General features: G+C 36.9%; 1 protein-coding gene across 3 annotated transcripts in view; it reads right to left on the bottom strand.

Moving 5' to 3' along the window:
* The window catches only part of ADGRB3 (adhesion G protein-coupled receptor B3), an 893473-nt gene that overhangs the window by 386383 nt on the left and 488927 nt on the right, over positions 1-18163 (bottom strand). For all 3 annotated transcript variants that reach the window (XM_055433831.2, XM_088840488.1, XM_088840489.1), the window contains one exon: positions 2697-2799. In XM_055433831.2, coding sequence (XP_055289806.1) covers positions 2697-2799 — 103 coding nt within the window. The remainder of the gene's footprint in view (positions 1-2696; positions 2800-18163) is intronic.

Raw genomic sequence — 18163 nt, 5'->3', positions numbered from 1 at the left:
AACTAGTCCTGCCAGTTCCCAAGGGTCTCATTATACATAACAGACTTTAAATGCTATTTGTTAAAAAGCCTGTTTCTTTTTTTAAAGAACACTTTTTTTTTTCTTAAACAAACACTAACAGGCTTTTCCCTAGACTCATTAGAACTATTAATTTTCATTCTTCCTTTTCCTGCACATGGTATACGCAAAAGATAAAATTGTAAGTCATTGTTCTCTTCTGAGCTTAGTAAAGTGCAGCAGATAAATTCGCTGTAAGAAAACAGGTGAAAGCAGACAGTCTTGATATTAGCAAGATGTCATATTTGAAACAGGTCAACTTTGAAGGCATTACCAGTGATAATATATCTGCGTCAATATAGTTATAATGAAATTTGTGTTTGTTGTAATCCACTTTAATTTTCATGTTTGAGATGCATCTTTTCTTCACATTTTAGTGAAGAATACTTTATGCTAGCTTAGGCTCTTTTGACTATCTCTCCAATGAAAATAAAATAAAATCAGAACATACTTTATAAGACGTTCAATAAACCAGTCATATACTCCTTCCCTCAGTGAACAATCAAGTCTTTCAGACAGTCCCATCTGCACGGTGAGTATGAACACAACAAGCAGGGAGACTTTAAGCAGGAGAGCATGAAGAGGTGTGTGAGGGAGGGATTTATAAAGTGGAGGAAAGACAAGCAATGAGGCAGCAAGAGCGTCTCCGCCACGAGGCCTGGAGTCAGGCGGCCTCCGAGGACACACACAGGTGTGCTGCGCTGACTGGGATGGACAAGGGTGGCAACGCCTCGCGGCATCTCTTCTCCAGAGTAAACGTCTCTTCTTCTCCCTCAGCCCCTCTGTGTAACAGATTTGCCTATATTACCTCAGATCCAGATCTTTGGCAGTGGGACAGTATTGTTTTGGGAATCTGGTCACCTCACTCACTCAAAATACTGAAAGAACCAATTCTCAGTGACTTGGTAATCAGCTCATCATGCTTAAACTCTGACTCACTGCCACTCCAGAATCTAGCTAGGGCTTCATAAAATGTATTGACCATATACTCTAGTTTCTGTATGTAGAAAATAACTTTTTATATGCGCTGTATCGTTTTGAAATTGAATTGACAAAATATGCTGCCAGAAAAGTGTGACTCAAAGCTTAAATATGTTCATTTCAAACAGTTCTATTCAATTGAAATAATGAGACTGTTTTATCAACACTATTTTAAAGTTAATCTGTCTTCAATTTATGAGAAAAATGCCATTTAATTAACATGTTCTTTGAATTCTCAATAGTGATCTAATCTTTATTTAGGAAAGTTTTGTGAATAGTCATTTAGAGAAGTGTTTTCTCCCTAAGAAACAGGGAGCAATGCAGGCAATTAATATCTCTTAATATTCCACACCAATGTTTATAAATCAATAGACATTACCATGATAAAAATATATACACAAATAAATATGTAAATAAATATTTTATAATACATGTTGAACAAGCAAAGAAACAATTTCCTTATTCAAAAGTAATGTTGAAAGTATCTCTTCGTTTTCAGTTCAGTAGTGATATTAGAGCCATTATAAGTTATGAAGAAGTACATATAATAGAAATAAAACACATTGTCAAATTTAGACAGAACCAGTATGGACACATTTTGGTAAAAGTGGGAAAAGACCTGATAGTTAAAATATTAACCATAATGTTTAAAAATCAGTGCTGAGAGATGTGAAGTTTTCATTAAACAATCTAGGAAGCCAGAACAGCTTTTTAAAAACAGGTTTATAGAAAAGATGATTGTTATTTTTTAATAAAATGTATCTGAGTTCTTTAATATCAGAAATTATAAAATACTGGGAAAAGTACAGGTTTTATGACTAAAGGATGTGGGAATAAATTCCATTATGTCATTCACTTCGGGAAAATGACAATCACTTTGCTTTTTCATTAACTGTATGTAACACCCAAGTTCATGGAGAATTCGCGAGGAATAATAAAGAACTATGCATGTGCAGCAGAGGAGGCGGTCTGACTGGAACACAGGCATTGTAAAGCACAGCTAGGAAAGCTGAATAGGAATCACCTTCTTTGCCCCTTAAATCAATGAGTTAGGCATTTGAGGTGAATGTATAAAGGATAAGTATGTGGTTTAACTCTCCATATATGGCCTAAACAAGGTCTGAATAATTTCAGTTGCAGCTGGATGAATTCTTGTCATTCTGGACGGAAGATTTGGGTTTTGATCACTGCAGCACCCAGGTAGTTACAAGCAGCCGCCTCTGATCCTGAGTGTAGAACTTTAAAGACCCACTCCACCCACTCTCCAACCCTGGGGTACCCTGCAGGACAGCACTCCCCTTTGCATTAGGTCTGCAGCTTCTGTTGCTGCCTGCATCTTACACTGTGGTCTTCCTCACCAGGTGGCGAGATTGGCTCCCATCCTGACATCCCCCGTTGCCTAGCTTAGAGCCCAATAAAGATGCAGGCACTGACAAACTATTAAGTGCTATATTGGAGAAACTGAGATTTCTACTATGAACAAAAACATAGGATAATATGCCATCTTGTTTCTATATAACACATATCTTCATAACAGATAAATGCATTTGTAACTCTGAAGAGTTTAGAAAATGTGTTCTGGTCTTATTAGTCAACAGAACGATCTCTTTAAAACGTCAATTCTATAAGAAACTCAAAGCTAAATGAATGATACTTACATTAGCCAAATGAGCTAGCTCTATCTCCAGGTATGAATCAGTTGTTTTGGGTTCAGGCCTTATGGTGACCACGATGATTTTGGAATTGACAACAGTGTAATTTCTGAAACAGAATAATTATGATTAAAAGGAGAAAGGATTTAAAAGGAATATTAATTCGTATGCTCAGTACATGTTGTGATGACATTTTTAATAAATGTACCTAGGCAAAGACATAGAAACTGTACAAACAATTTTAAAACATGATCCTGAAGAAGTATTCATGGAAAGATACAGTTGATTTCTTGTTATAAATATACCCTACCTAGAACTAGAAAGCTTTAGAGGGAAAAAGCTATTGCTGACTGTTATCATTTTAAATGCAGGAAAGATAGAAAAGCAATAGCGCTGACAAGCTTTCGATTACTTAAATCTGATTCACCTGTGAGATAGATGTATTGTGAATTCAAACCTTCAGGCAATCTTTAAACGAATATAATCCATTTATCTCAAGGTGGACTTAATAGTTTTGCTATCCAGGAGACCAGATACTTTTCTTGCAAAGTGCTGTCTTGGCATTTTTTAAAACTTTTTCAAAATTCATTAAGATGAATGACTGGTAAGTAGTGTAGAATGAAAACAAGTAGAATTTAAATGTCAATAAACGTTACTAATTACTGACCATGATTCATTTCAACAAAAGAGATTTTCAGGCCACTTCTTTATCTCAATATGCTAGATATAAGGAACACATTTTCATTTTGAAATATCTCACCAATATAGTTCACTCACAAAGAAGTTTTCAAAATAATTATATTTATAAGCTACATAAAAATACCTATAAGTATAAACCTATAAAACTGAACCAGATGTTTCTCGCACATGTTTTTATATTATATAGAAATTTAAAGATTTTATTATATTTGAGCTATTTGAAGATGTATATATTGCTTCCTTCTTGATTTGAAATAAAGCACCTGTTCTTCCATAGATCATTTACTATTCTGGGGAACTCATAACAGGTATCAAGACAAACTTACTTAATTTTTCCATCATTTTTTGTTGTATAAGGCAATATTTATAGTTAATAAAATTCATCAGTTTTAAGTCAGTAGTCAAAAGCTTTCGGTAACTGAACCAGCAAATCCAGACAACCATCTAGTTTCCTTAAGACTCTTTATACTTGATCCTTTCCCATCTCTATGGATCCAGGAAACCACAGACAGGTTGTCACTATAATTATGCCTTTTGAGAATTTCATTAAATAAAATCATACAGTACATACACATGTGTGTTTGATTTAATTCACGTACCATAATGTCCGAGATGTACCCATCCTGTTCTCTTTATAGCCAAGTAGCATTTCATGGCATGCAATTTCTGATCTACTCATCATTTCAATGCACAACATTTAGGATGCTTCTGATTTTTAGCTTTTATGATTTTGAGTAGCTGTTCCACATTTGCCTATTATGAATAACTGGCATGCATACATTCTGGATGACACATATTTTCACATGTCTTGAGTATGAGTAGAATTGCTTGCTCATGTAGTAAAAGCATGTTTAATTTTTTTAAGTTACTGCCAAATGGTTTTCTAAAATGTTTGTATCATCAAAGTCATATAATTCCAATATTGTAGAATCATGTTGAACCTCACATTCTTTGTGAAAATGGTTTCTCTAATGAGATAATCTTTGCCACAAGATTTCACCAGAAAAAAAAAAAAAAGTGTACCACACTTGGAGGAATATTTAGTTGCAGAGAGACTATAAACATATTCTGAGCGGGATAACATTTTAACCCATCTCTCATGTATTTAGCAATGTCAAACAGCAAAATTCTTAAACACTCAGGAAGTTTCATGGTATCCAGTCTAACAACAAATAGTAAAAAAAAAAAAAAACCAACAAAGTAATTTGTTTTTAATATTCTTTAGAGGAGTGTGTTTGCAAACAAAGAAGGCTGGTTCACTGTTATTTATTTCATTTAATATTAATGAATCAACTGAAGATAAGATATATTGAGAAGGATATAGAAGTAAACTCTAAATGCCAAACTTCCTTTGCAAACTGACTTTTTCCTGTTTTTCCATAAGCAGAAGTGATCAGAAGTGATCAAAGGAGAGTAGATGGAATTAATTGCAAGTTGATGCTAGGTGATTAATTATATTAGCAGATCTGACAGGATTCCCAGAAACAATACATACATATATATCTCCTCATACATATGTGTGTTTGTATGTGTGTGTGTGTAAAACAGTTGGAGTTGCGGAAAATGTTCGTGTGTCACCACCAAAAAGAAAAAAAAAAATAAAACAAAATAAGGACATTTCTCCCACAGGACAGTCCTAGGACACAGACACAAGTTTCCTTTTCAGGAATGAATATATTTCAGTTCAGGGAGTTTGCCTGAAAGAAAAATATTTACACACTACTCAAATTGAGTGTACTCCTTTATTCTGGTCTTGTTTATAATCCTGTTTTCCTGCTATAAATAAAACCAAAAGATTATAAAATGCTAATTTTAACAACTGTTAAATTGATATTATACAGAAACTGTATTATTTTAGATGTATAAGTGAATAATTTATTGGAATATACAGATGTGAGGATTCCAAATTGGAATTTACACTTTGTTAAGATATTGATGAAGTTCTCTTTGTCTTTGGGCTTGTGGAGATTTTAGCCTCAGGAAACTAGGCTATGGAGAACCAAGTGACTTAGATAAGTGACTTTCTGTAGGGTATTTAGTCTGTTGCTCAATCAGCCTGCTGGAGAAGGTTCCTAGAAGATTAATTCCACCTTATGGTGTTTGGTAAGTATGTGCGTATGTGTTAGGGTTAACTTATATGCATAGTACATCATGAGAAACGCTGGGCTGGATGAAGCACAAGCTGAAATCAAGACTGCCAGCAGAAATATCAATAACCTCAGATATGCAGATGACATCACCCTTATGACAGAAAGTGAAGAAGAACTAAAAAGCCTCTTGATGAAAGTGAAAGAGGAGAGTGAAAAGTTGGCTTAAAGTTCAACATTCAGAAAACTAAGATCGTGGCATCTGGTCCCATCACTTCATGGCAAATAGATGGGGAAACAGTGTCAGACTTTATTTTCTTGGGCTCCAATTCACTGCAGATGGTGACTACAGCCATGAAATTAAAAGACGCTTACTCCTTGGAAGGAAAGTTATGACCAGCCTAGACAGCATATTAAAAAGCAGAGACATTACTTTGTCAGCAAAGGTTCATCTAGCCAAGGCTATGGTTTTTCCACTGGTCATGTATGGATGTGAAAGTTGGACTATAAAGAAAGCTGAGCACCGAAGAACTGGTGCTTTTGAACTGTGGTGTTGGAGAAGACTCTTGAGAGTCCCTTGGACTGCAAGGAGATCTAACGAGTCCATCCTAAAGGAGATCAATCCTGGGTGTTTATTGGAAGGACTGATATTGAAGCTGAAACTCCAATACTTTGGCCACCTGAGGCAAAGAGGTGACTCATTTGAAAAGACCCTGATGCTGGGAAAGATTGAGAGCAGGAGGAGAAGGGGACGACAGGGGATGAGATGGCTGGATGACATCACCAACTCAATGGACATGAGTTTGAGTAAACTCTGGGAGTTGGTGATGGGCAGGGAGACCTGGCGTGCTGCAGTTCATGGGGTCACAAAGAGTCAGATATGACTGAGTGACTGAACTAAAGTGTGTATGTGTAGCAGAGAGAGCAACTGTGTGTTCATGTGTGTAATAATTTAGAATGCATTTGGGAAGGGATATGCATTAATATATTTATGCAGTTGGATGTTCTTATCACACTTATGTGAGCACCCCTTCACTTTGTGTCACTAATATGCACTAGCTGTATCACAGCACCCATTAATACTATGCATATCTCCTTCCATAAGATTTTAGTACAAGGAGGACAATATTAGCATCCAGCATTTATGGATCCTGAGTACATTATGTTTGGCACATTTTAGTGATAACACATATTTGAATGACATTGATAATATACCAAAAAAATATTAAACTTTTGACCAAGTTTTAAAATATAATGTCAGTATCACAGTATCCAAATATTTAGTGAAGGAAAAGCAAGCAAATACACATTATGCAATAGTTCCTTTTAAAAAATATGCCGTGTACAAAATTACTTTAATTTATTCCATCAACTTATTCTAATTTGCATAAGTGAATAGCTGGCTCCTTGTGTGTCATGTCAGACTTTGTGATCTACTAATGCTTCCTGGCTGGGTTCACATTTGTATTCACTGCTAGAAAAGCAGATCTTACAGCTAAATGGATTTCATGACTAAAGTAATAAAGTTCTTTCTTGTCCTTGAGATTTGTGCTAGTCAGAACCTAAAACATTTTAAAATGTGTAGAGTTCTTTATTCAAAGAAGGCTCAAGTTATTCTTCACATTTTTAAAAAGGCTTAAAGTGCATAGGGTACATGAACCATATCTTAAAGCGAGTAAAAAAGTGATGACAAAATACAATGCAGCTCTTTACAAGAGACTCACTTTAGGTATAAGGTCATAGACAGGCATAGTTAAAGATGGAAAATGATACTCCTTAGAGATGGTAATAAACAGAGAACAGGAATTGATATATTTCTATTGACAAAACAGACTTTAAGCAAAAATTATAATAAGAGACAAAGAAGAACACTAGTTAATGATAAAAGGGTCAATTCACCCAGAGAATATATAACAATTACAATATATGTACCTAAAAACAAGTTTTCACACTGTTGGAAAAGTTCTAGGGCCCACAACAGATTCCCCAACCTAGGGATCTGGCAAAGGGACTGAGAACCCCCAGGGAATTTGACTTTGGAGGCCAGTGGGATTTGATTACAGAACTCCCACAGCACTGGGGAAACAGAATCTTGGAGGGCACAAACAAAACCTGTGCACACCAGGACCCTGGAGAAAGGAGCAGTGACCCCACAAGAAACTGAGCAAGACTTGCCTGTGAGCATCCAGTAGTCTCTGGTGGAGGCGGGGGCTGACAGTGGCCTGCCACAGGGTCAGGGGCACTGAACACAACAGTCCTGTGGGTTGTGGGGAGTGCTGGCATAAATCCTTTTGAAGGAGGTCACCTATCATAGTTTGGTCTCAGGCCTAACTATCGGGAGGGAACACAGCCCTGCCCATCAACAGAAAATTGGACTGAAGATTTATTGAGCATACCCTCCCCCATCAGAGCAAGACCCAGATTCACTAGCCAGTCCCTCCCATCAGGAAGTTTCCACAAGCCTCTTATCCTTATCCTTCAGAGGGCAGACAGAATAAAAACCACAGTCACAGAAAACTGACCAAACTGATCACATTGATCACAGCATGTCTAACTCAAAGTAACTACGAACCATACTGTGTAGGGCCATCCAAAATGAACAGGTCATGGCGGAGAGTTCTGACAAAGCATGGTCCACTAGAGAATGGAATGCCAAACCACTTCAGTATTCTTCCCTTGAGAACCACATGAACAGTATTGGTAGGTAGTTAGAATAGGAAAAAGGAGTCCAAATCGGCAGTAGTTAAAAGACACAGGGAAAAGCATGTGAAAAGGGAACAAAAGAAAATCCATGGACTTGAATGAGAAACTCAGGTGAAACAAACACACCCCCTTCCTGGCTAACCCTAATGTGCATAGAGCAAGTGATGCGGGGGTGGGGGGAACTTATAAAAGAGGGAGCCAAGTCAGTTTGAGGCCTCTCCTTTGGGGTTGACCAGCCCTCACTACTTGGGGGTGTACAATCCCTTGTTTGCCGAGTAAAGCTCTGAGCCGTAAAAAAGCTGTAACACTGGTCCACCATTTCAAATCTTTGTTGCAGTGCAACAGAACTGAGGAAATTAAACCACTCACCTGACAATATAAAAAGGCAAAAGGATATGACACTGAAAGATGAACTCCCCAGGCCAGTAGGTGCCCAATATGCTACTAGAGAAGAGTGGAGAAATAACTCCAGAAAGAATGAAGAAACAGAGCCAAAGTGAAACAACACCCAGTTGTGGATGGGATGGGTGATGGAAGCAAGGTCCGATGCTGTAAAGAGCAATATTGCATATGAACCTGGAATGTTAGGTCCATGAATCAGGGTAAATTGGAAGTGGTCAAACAGGAGATAGCAAGAGTGAACATTCTAGGAATTCTAGGAACATTCTAGGAATGTTCACGTTCGACATTCTAGGAATCAGTGAACTAAAATGGACCAGAATGGGTGAATTTAATTCAGATGAAAAGTATATCTACTACTGTGGGCAAGAAGCCCTTAGAAGAAATGGAGTGGCCCTCATAGTCAACGTAAGAGTCCAAAAGGCAGTACTTGGGTTCACTCTCAAAAATGACAGAATGATCTCCGTTTCCAAGGCAAACCATTCAAAATCACAGTGATACAAGGCTATGCCCAAACCACTAAAGTCAAAGAAGATGAAGTTGAACAGTTCTATGAAGACCTACAAGACCTTCTGCAACTAACATCAAAAAAAGATGTCCTTTTCATCATAGGGGACTGGAATGCAAAAGTAGGAAGTCAAGAGACACCTGGAGAAACAGGCAACTTTGGTGTTAGAGTATGAAATGAAGCAAGGCAAAGGCTAACAGAGTTTTGCCAAGAGAACACACTGGTCATAGAAAACACCCTCTTCCAACTACACGAGACAGCTCTACACATGGACATCACCAGATGGTCAATACTGAAATCAGACTGATTGTATTCTTTACAGCTGAGGATGGAGAAGCTTTATAACATCAGCAAAAATAAGACTGGGAGCTGACTGTGACTCATATAATGAACTCCTTACTGTAAAATTCAGATTTCAACTGAAGAAAGTAGGGAAAACCACTAGACCATTCAGCCATGACCTAAATCAAATCCCTTATGATTTTACAGTGGAAGTGAGAAATAGATTCAAAGGATTAGATCTGAGAGATAGAGTGCCTGATAAACTATGGATGGACGTTCATAACACTGTACAGAAGGCTGTGATCAAAATCATTCCCAAGAAAAAGAAATGAAAAAAGGCAAAACGGATGTCTGAGGAGGCCTTACAAAGTGCTGAGTAAAGGAGAAGGGCAAAAGGCAAAGGAGAAAAGGAAAGATATACTCATTTGAATGCAGGGTTCCACAGAACAGCAGGAGAGGTAAGAAAGTATTCCTCAGTGATCAATGCAAAGAAATAGAGGAAAAGATTAAAATGGAAAAGACTAGAGATCCCTTCAAAGAAATTAGAGATACCAAAGGAACATTTCATTCAAAGATGGACACAATAAAGCACAGAAATGGTATGGACCTAACAGAAGCAGAAGATATTAAGAGGTAGCAAGAATACACAGAAGAACTATACAAAAAAGATCTTAATGATCCAGATTTCCATGATGGTGTAATCACTCACCTAGAGCCACATATACTGGAATGTGAATCAAGTGGGTCTTAGAAAGCATCACTACGAACAAAGCTAGTGGAAGTGATGGAATTTCAGTTGAGCTATTTCCAATTCTAAAAGATGATGCTGTGAAAGTGTTGCACTCAGTATGCCAGCAAACTTGGAAAACTCAACAGTGGTCACAGAACTGGAATAAGGCAGTTTTCATTCCAAACCCAAAGAAAGGTAATGTCAAAGAATGCTCAAACTCCTGCAAATTGTACTCATCTCACATGCTAGCAAAGTGATGCTCAAAATTATCCAAGCCAGGCTTCAACAGCATGTGATCCAAGAACTTCCAGATGTTCAAGCTAGATTTACAAAAGGCAGAGGAACCAGAGATCAAATTGCCAACATCCATTGTATCACAGAAAAAAAACAAGAGAATTCCAGAAAAATATCAACTTCTGTTCTACTGACTATGGCAAAGCCTTTGACTGTGTGGATCACAACAAACTGTGAAAAATTCTTATATAGATGGGAATACCAGACTACCTTACCTGCCTCCTGAGAAATCTTTATGCAGGTCAAGAAGCAACAGTTAGAACCAGATATTGAACAATGGACTGGTTCAAAATTGGGAAAGGAGTATGTCAAGTCTGTATATTATCACCCTGCTTATTTAACTTATATGCAGAGTATATCATGAGAAATGTCAGGCTGGATGAATCACAAGCTAGAATCAAGATTGCCAGGAGAAATATCATAACCTCAGATATGCAGATGAACCATCCTTATGGCAGAAACTGAAGAGAAACTAATGAGCCTCTTGACGAAAGTAAAAGATGAGGGTGAAAAAGTTGGCTCAAAACTCAACATTCAGAAAACTAAGATCATGGCATCTGGTCTCATCACTTCAAGTAAAATAGATGGAGAAACAATGGAAACAGTGAGAGACTTTATTTTCTTGGGTTTCAAAATCGATGTGGATGGTGACTGCAGCTGTGAAATTAAAAGATGCTTCCTCCTTGGAAGAAAAGTTATGACAAATCTAGACAGCATATTAAAAAGCAGAGACATTATTTGGCCCACAAAAGTCCATACAGTCAAAGCTATGATTTTCCAGTAGTCATGTATGGATGTGAGAGCTGGACAATAAAAAAGGCTGGGCAATGAAGAACTGATGCCTTCCAACTGTGGTGCTGGAGAAGATTCTTGAGAGTCGCTTGGACAGCAGGAGATCAAACCAGTGCATCCTAAAGGAAATTAGTCCTAAATATTCATTGGAAAGACTGATGCTGAAACTGAAGCTCCGATACTTTAGCCACCTGATGCAAAGAGTTGACTGATTAGAAAAGACCCTGATGCTGGGAAAGATTGAGGGCAGGCAGACAAGGACAGAGGAAGAGATAGTTCTACGGCATCACCGACTCAATGGACATGAGTATGAGCAAGCTCTGAGACGGTGAAGGACAAGGAAGCCTGGCATACTGCAGTCCATCAGATTACAGAGTAGGACACGACTGAGTGACTGTACAACAACAATAATTGAAAGAACAAAAACTACATGATCATCTCAACTGACGCAGAAAATTCAGTTGAAAATTTCAGTATTGTATCATGATAAAAAACTGGAAATATAACTGCCATATGACCCAGCAATCCCAATGCCGGGCATACACACCAAGGAAACCAGAACTGAAAGAGACACATGTACCCCAATGTTCATCACAGCACTATTTACAACAGCCAGGACATGGAAGCAGTAAAAGTTAAAATAGACATATGATACTACACCAGACTTAAAAATATTAAAGAAAATAACTGACAGAGTGAAAAGTCAAGTATGTAATAAGACAGAATATTTATAAGCTATATATATATGATAAAGGCTTATTATTGAGAATATATAAATAAATTCTAAAGTGAAAACAAAGAATAAGACAGAAATGGACAAGAGACGTAGATATCTCTATGAAGGTTACATGTGAAAGATCAATAAGTATATTTCAAAGGTACTCAACCATCACTAATTATCATGGAAAGGCAAATCAAAACCACAAAGAAATATTACTTCACATTCATTAGGATGGCCACTGTCAACAAAACAGAAAATCACAAGCGGTGAGTAGGTTGTGGAGAAACTGGAAGCCTTCTGCACTGTTGGTGAGAACGTGAAATGGTGCAGCTGATATGCAAAACAGTACACAGATTCTTCAAAACTCAAAAGTTTAATTACCATATGATCTAGAAATCCCACTCCTAGTTATATATCCTAAAAAGCTGAAAACAGGACCCTGAATAGATACTGATACACCCATGTTCGCTGCTACTATTCACAGTAGCCAAGAGGTGGAGGCAACCTAAATGCCTATTGACAGATGAATGGATAAAGAAAGTAAGTTAATACAAATGATGGACTATTATACAGCCTTAGAAAAGAAGGAATTTCTGTCCTATGTTACAACACAGATAAGCTTTGAGGACATCATGCCCAGTGAAATAAGCCAGTAACAAAAAGACAGATATTATATGATTTCACTTATACAAGGTTATCTAAAATAGTCAAATTCTCAGAAGCAGAAAGTAGAATGGTGGTTTTAGGGGTTGGCAACTCCAGTGCTCTTGCCTGGAGAATCCCAGGGACGGGGGAGCCGAGTGGGCTGCCGTCTCTGGGGTCGCACAGAGTCGGACATGACTGAAGTGACTTAGCAGCAGCAGCAAGAGGAGGTAAAAGGGGAGTTGCTGTTTAAGAAATATGCAAAGTGAAAAAATTCTAGAAATCTGTTGCACAATAGGTATCATAGAGTCAACACTACTATTCTGTACACTTTACAGTGGCTAAGATGGTAAATGTTGTGTGTTTTTTACTACATTTTGGGCTTCCCAGGTGACACTAGTGGTAAAGAACTCGTCTGCCAATGCAGGATACATAAGAGAGGTGGATTCGATCCTGGGTTGGGAAGATTCCCTTGAGAAGGGAATGGCAAGCCACTCCAGTATTCTTGCCTGGAGAATCCTATGGACAGAGGAACCTGGTGGGCTACAGCCTATGGGGTCACAAAGAGTCAGACACGACCGAAGTGACTTAGCACTAAAAACATGTAATGCAGTGTTACAAAACAAATATCAGTAGAAGGGATTGTGGAACTAATCGTGCAAATAAAATATAGCCAGATAAGATACAGTAAAAAGGAGTTAATGATTTAATAAACATATTAAAATTACTGTAGCCTCTGTCTATTTTTAAAAGTATAGTTCGTGCAGCCTCTAACCTGAAAGTTTTCATAATTGTTTTAATGAGCTTTTCAATTAAAATACAACCAAAATAAAATAGGTGATTTCATATATTCCAGGAAATGGAGACTGCATCAAAATCATTAAGCTAAATATATTTACTTTTTTAAAAATTTAGCTTTATATTGAAGTATAGCTGATTTACAATGTCATGTTAGGTCAGGTATACAGCACAGCGATTCAGTTATACATATAAATACACCAATTAATTTTCAGATTCTTTTCCCATATAGACTGGTACAGAGTACATTGTATATCTTCCTGTGTAATATAGTAGGTCCTTGCTGATTATTAACTTTATATGACATAGTGTGTATATCTTAATCCCAAACTCCTAATTTATTTCTCTTCCCCTTTCCTCTTTGGTTACTATAAATTTGTTTTCTATGTCTGTCAGTCTGTTTCTGTTTTCTAAATAAGTTCATCCCTATCACTTTTTTATATTCCAAATATAAGTGATATCGTATGATATTTGTCTTTGACTTATTTTACTTAGTATGACACTCTCACTTATGTTTAATACTAAAATCAGCTGATGGCTGCTAAAAGTAGTTGGGCTAATTTAGAACTTGGAAAACAAATGGTGATTTCAAGTTAGGTAACACTTAGATCCACAATGAAGCTAAAGGATCAGAGGTTCAAATTAACTTTAAAAAAGTGTGCCCAAATTAAACTCATTTAAAAAAATATATACCGACTTTGTAATATTACAATAGTTTATAGTATTAGTCATACAAATTTGTTACCCCATGGATAATTTTAATTTCTAATGTCCTCACCATAGGACATTATAAAAAGATACAGACTATTACAAAACTACAGTATTTCACTGCAAACTCAGAATGAAGAGGCAAAGTTTAAAATCTGGTCCTCGAACTGAAGAAAACATGTTCTTGGTCCAGCTCAGTATTTCAGATCGATTACGTTCAAGATGTATTGGTATAAATGTGATTATGTTTTAGTTTTTCTATTATTTACAGTATTTTCTGGTTCATTGCTATTCCTGTTTGCTTTTAATTCCTGTAATATTAGGAACTCAAATGGGCTCTATTTCCTGAATATGAAAAAGTTACATCATTTATCTTTTATTAGGTTGGTGTACTTGACAGCAAATTTAGGTGATTTTGCATTATTGAAATTTTTGTTTCCTTTTTGAAAAAATAGTTTTCATGTTACTGGCTAATGAAAATGTTAGTTTGTTTTTGGTTTATCCATATTTTTCCTAGCACTTTAATACTATAGTGTAATTTGCATATAATTTTAATTAGGCCCTTTATAATGAATGTTAATAGCTGCGTTTATGTACATTTTTTTCTTTTTTTTAAAGCAGGACTACATCTTCCATCTGGAGGGGGACATGGCAACCCACTCCAGTACTCTTGCCGGGAGAATCCCATGGACAGAGGAGCCTGGTGGGCTACAGTCTATGGGGTCACAAAGAGTCAGACGTGACCAAGCGACTAACCACAGCACAGCATGCCTATACATTCTACGAGGAAAAGTACACATTACTCCCACACTCAAAAGTACTGTAATTTTCCTATACAGCTGGGACTTGGCTTTATTAGATGAATTAGAAAATGGGTTGAATATAACTGTTTCTTGAACTCTTTGGCTTGAATGCATGCTTGATATACTTTTCTTCCTTAGAGATAATTTCTATTAGATAATCATGCATTTTTACAGGCTCCTGGATTTACCAAACTGTCCTACTAAAATGTACTGCAGTTAAACCCTCAACAGGGTAAGAAGTCACCAGGCTGTGGGTGGTTATTAGTTCCCCAATGTGCACAGAGCCTGTGTGGATGCTCTCAGCACCCACAAAGGACCCTTGACCTTTGCTGGTCAGCTTTCAGCGATCAGTCTCAAAAGCGGTCATGAAGGGTAGGAAGAGTCTAGCCCTTGGTGTCAATAGCTTTGGTTGGGGCCACCAAATTGACCCCGAACACTTTGAGGTACCCCTGCACAGCTACCTCCCCCTGGGCCTTTCAAGTTTTTCTGCAGAAGATACACATGTATCCAAAGGAATGTAGAAATCTGTACTACTCAAAGAAATAGATATGTGAGCATCCAGAGGCAGCAAGACAGTGAAAGATAATGGTTTTGGAAAACCAATGACTAGATGGATTAGAACCCATCTACCTTTGGGACATAATATCTTGGGCTCAGGTCTCTTGTTGGCAGAATCAGATTCTGGACAGAACTAACCTTTAAAGGGCCCATGGCACTGGCTCTATGCTTTTTACTGTGAGATATTATTCTGAAGACTACAATTGGCAGGCTTACTTAGTTTGGACTTCAGTAGAGCACATTTCCTTCGGATAAAGTCACAATCTGAATCCACTTGATTGTAAAAGGAAAAACAATCCAACAGTAAAATTGAGGTTGCAGTTTGAAGAAGAGTTGAAGGCATATTAGGGCAAGAGAAGAAAAACAAATATCTAAATGAAAGAGTCAACATGCAAAGTTATTGCTGTCTTTATATTAAGGGAAAATTCTAAATGATATCTATTCGAAACATTATCAAGTTCTTCTTGGTCTGCACCAGGCAATTATGCAAAGTATTGTTTTAAAAATACTGTATCAAAATATTGGGGAAGGAAATAAAATTCCTGGAGATTTAACTGCAAGCCTAACATTATTCTGTGTATGGGAAACTTGGCTCCAAAATATTCAACAGATAATTATTAGTTAAATGATCACAGAAGAAAATGTGTCACGAATATCTGATAAATAATAACTAAACATATAGAGTAAATTTGTGTATTTTTCATGTTGAATAAGAAGATATGTCTTTTTCTATTGGATTCAGATCGCACTGTAAATTTTACAGTGAAGCAACAAAATATATGTATTTTATTTCTTTGTTCCTAAAATATTTTAATAGCATAAAAAGAAGGCAGAAAGAGGAAGAATTGATGCCTTCGAACTGTGGTGTGGGAGAAGACTCCTGGAAGTCCCTTGAACTGCAAAGAGATCAAACCAGTCAATGTTAAGGGAGATCAACCCTGAATACTCTTTGGAAGGACTCATGCTGAAACTGAAGCTCCAATATTTTGGTGCAAAGAGCCAACTCATTGGAAAAGACCCTGCTGTTGGAAAAGTTTGAGGGTAGAAGGAGAAGCAGTCATCAGAGGATGAGATGGCTGGATGGCATCACTGATGCAATGGACATGAACGGGCAAACTCCGGGAGATGATGAGGGACAGGGAGGCCTGGTGTGCTGCAGTCCATGGGGTCACAGACTTGGACACGACTGGGTGACTGAACAACAACATAAACGCTAAATTTCTTTGTACCTCAATTTTTAAAAAACTGGCTTTTTATATAGAAGATTTTATTGTATAAGACAATTATTCCAGTAAATATTTCTTGTACAGTTATTATTTATAATAATAAATATAATGCACTGTTCTGGGAGTTCTGAGAATAGAGGAGATTTAAAAGAATTAAGACAGTTGGGTGAGGAGGGATGTTGCACAGTGAATATTTGTCGAGTGACTATATAACAAAGGCATCAGTCTTGTCTTCTGAAAGGCTTCTTCTACCCACTAGACTTTCTGAAACAATTTTTTTGAAAGAAAAAAACAAAACAAAACTGAGATTGCTTAGTGGTTTCATCATTGTACAGTGTGAAATGAAAGAAAATGAGGAGGAAATGCTAATATTTCACCTTTCAAACAGTGTTTAAACAAACTTTTCATCCTAAGCATTCTATGGTCATTATTTCTAATGGAGCTAAAGGTGAATACTGTCTTCCTATAGTTGTTTACCTAATTACTTTATCCTCAGGAAGTGTAAGTGGGTATTCATAGTCACAATTCTTATAAAAAGGTTATTAAGAACTTCAAATAAATGTGCCAGAACACTAAACTTCTACAATTTTACTGAAATAAAGACAAGGAATTTTTGAAGTTAAAAAGAACCTTTGAGTTCAACTGCACGATTTACACATAGACAGTCAGTGACTTGCCCAGAGGCTAATCTGAATCTCTGTCACAGGTCATGCCAGTGGAGTACAGTTCTGGACTTTTTCAGTTTATGCATTAAACCGTCCACAATGTTGCCATTAATCCTCCCACAAGTGACCACTGCTTCTTCCATGATGTAAAAAATGTTGAAAGTTGTTTTTTTTTTTTTTTTTTGCAAAAGGCCAATATCCCTAGATAAATTTCCAATTCCCTTCACTCTATGAATTTATGAAACTTAGACTAATCTGCCTTTGTGTAGGTGCATGAGTTCTATGGTGTTATTCAAAATAAGATCAACCATAATGCAACTCTGTTTAACAAGTAGCTGTGAAACGAATTCACAGTCTAAAGCATTACACACTGAGTATTTCATTTGCATTCACTATGTCCCTCTGCAGCAAACAGAATGAATGTTGCATATAAAGGTGCTTCTATTTTAAAGCTGAACTGAAGCAGATGATGACTGAGTGACTGAAAAGCTTACAAATTTCTTGTTATGTTCAACTGAAATTAAAACCCAAATCATCTGATTTTCAGTTAGTGCCTAACCTAGAATTCTTGCAAGATTAGCTTTATACAAACAAACTGCCAATGGAAATAAGGGGCTAACTTTGAGTATCTTTTAACTTTCTCTTCAAATAAATATCATACACAGGGATAATGTAGTGGCAGTGTAACTTCAAATCAGTTTTAGCTGTGAGTAACTGTACAGACCAATATTTTTAATAAAACCCGTGGAAAAGCTGAAAGTGACAGAATTAGCTTTGAAAAGGTATTAGTAGAACCAAACGAACCACAAACCTATTTAAATTCAGGAAGCCCAATTTCCATCCAGAGAAGAACAGAGT

The sequence above is a fragment of the Moschus berezovskii genome, chromosome 10 (genome assembly GCF_049115385.1).
Source record: "Moschus berezovskii isolate FMDL1 chromosome 10, NW_MosBer_1.0, whole genome shotgun sequence".
Lineage (NCBI taxonomy): Eukaryota > Metazoa > Chordata > Mammalia > Artiodactyla > Moschidae > Moschus > Moschus berezovskii.
This window is presented reverse-complemented; position numbering and strand designations above follow the sequence as displayed.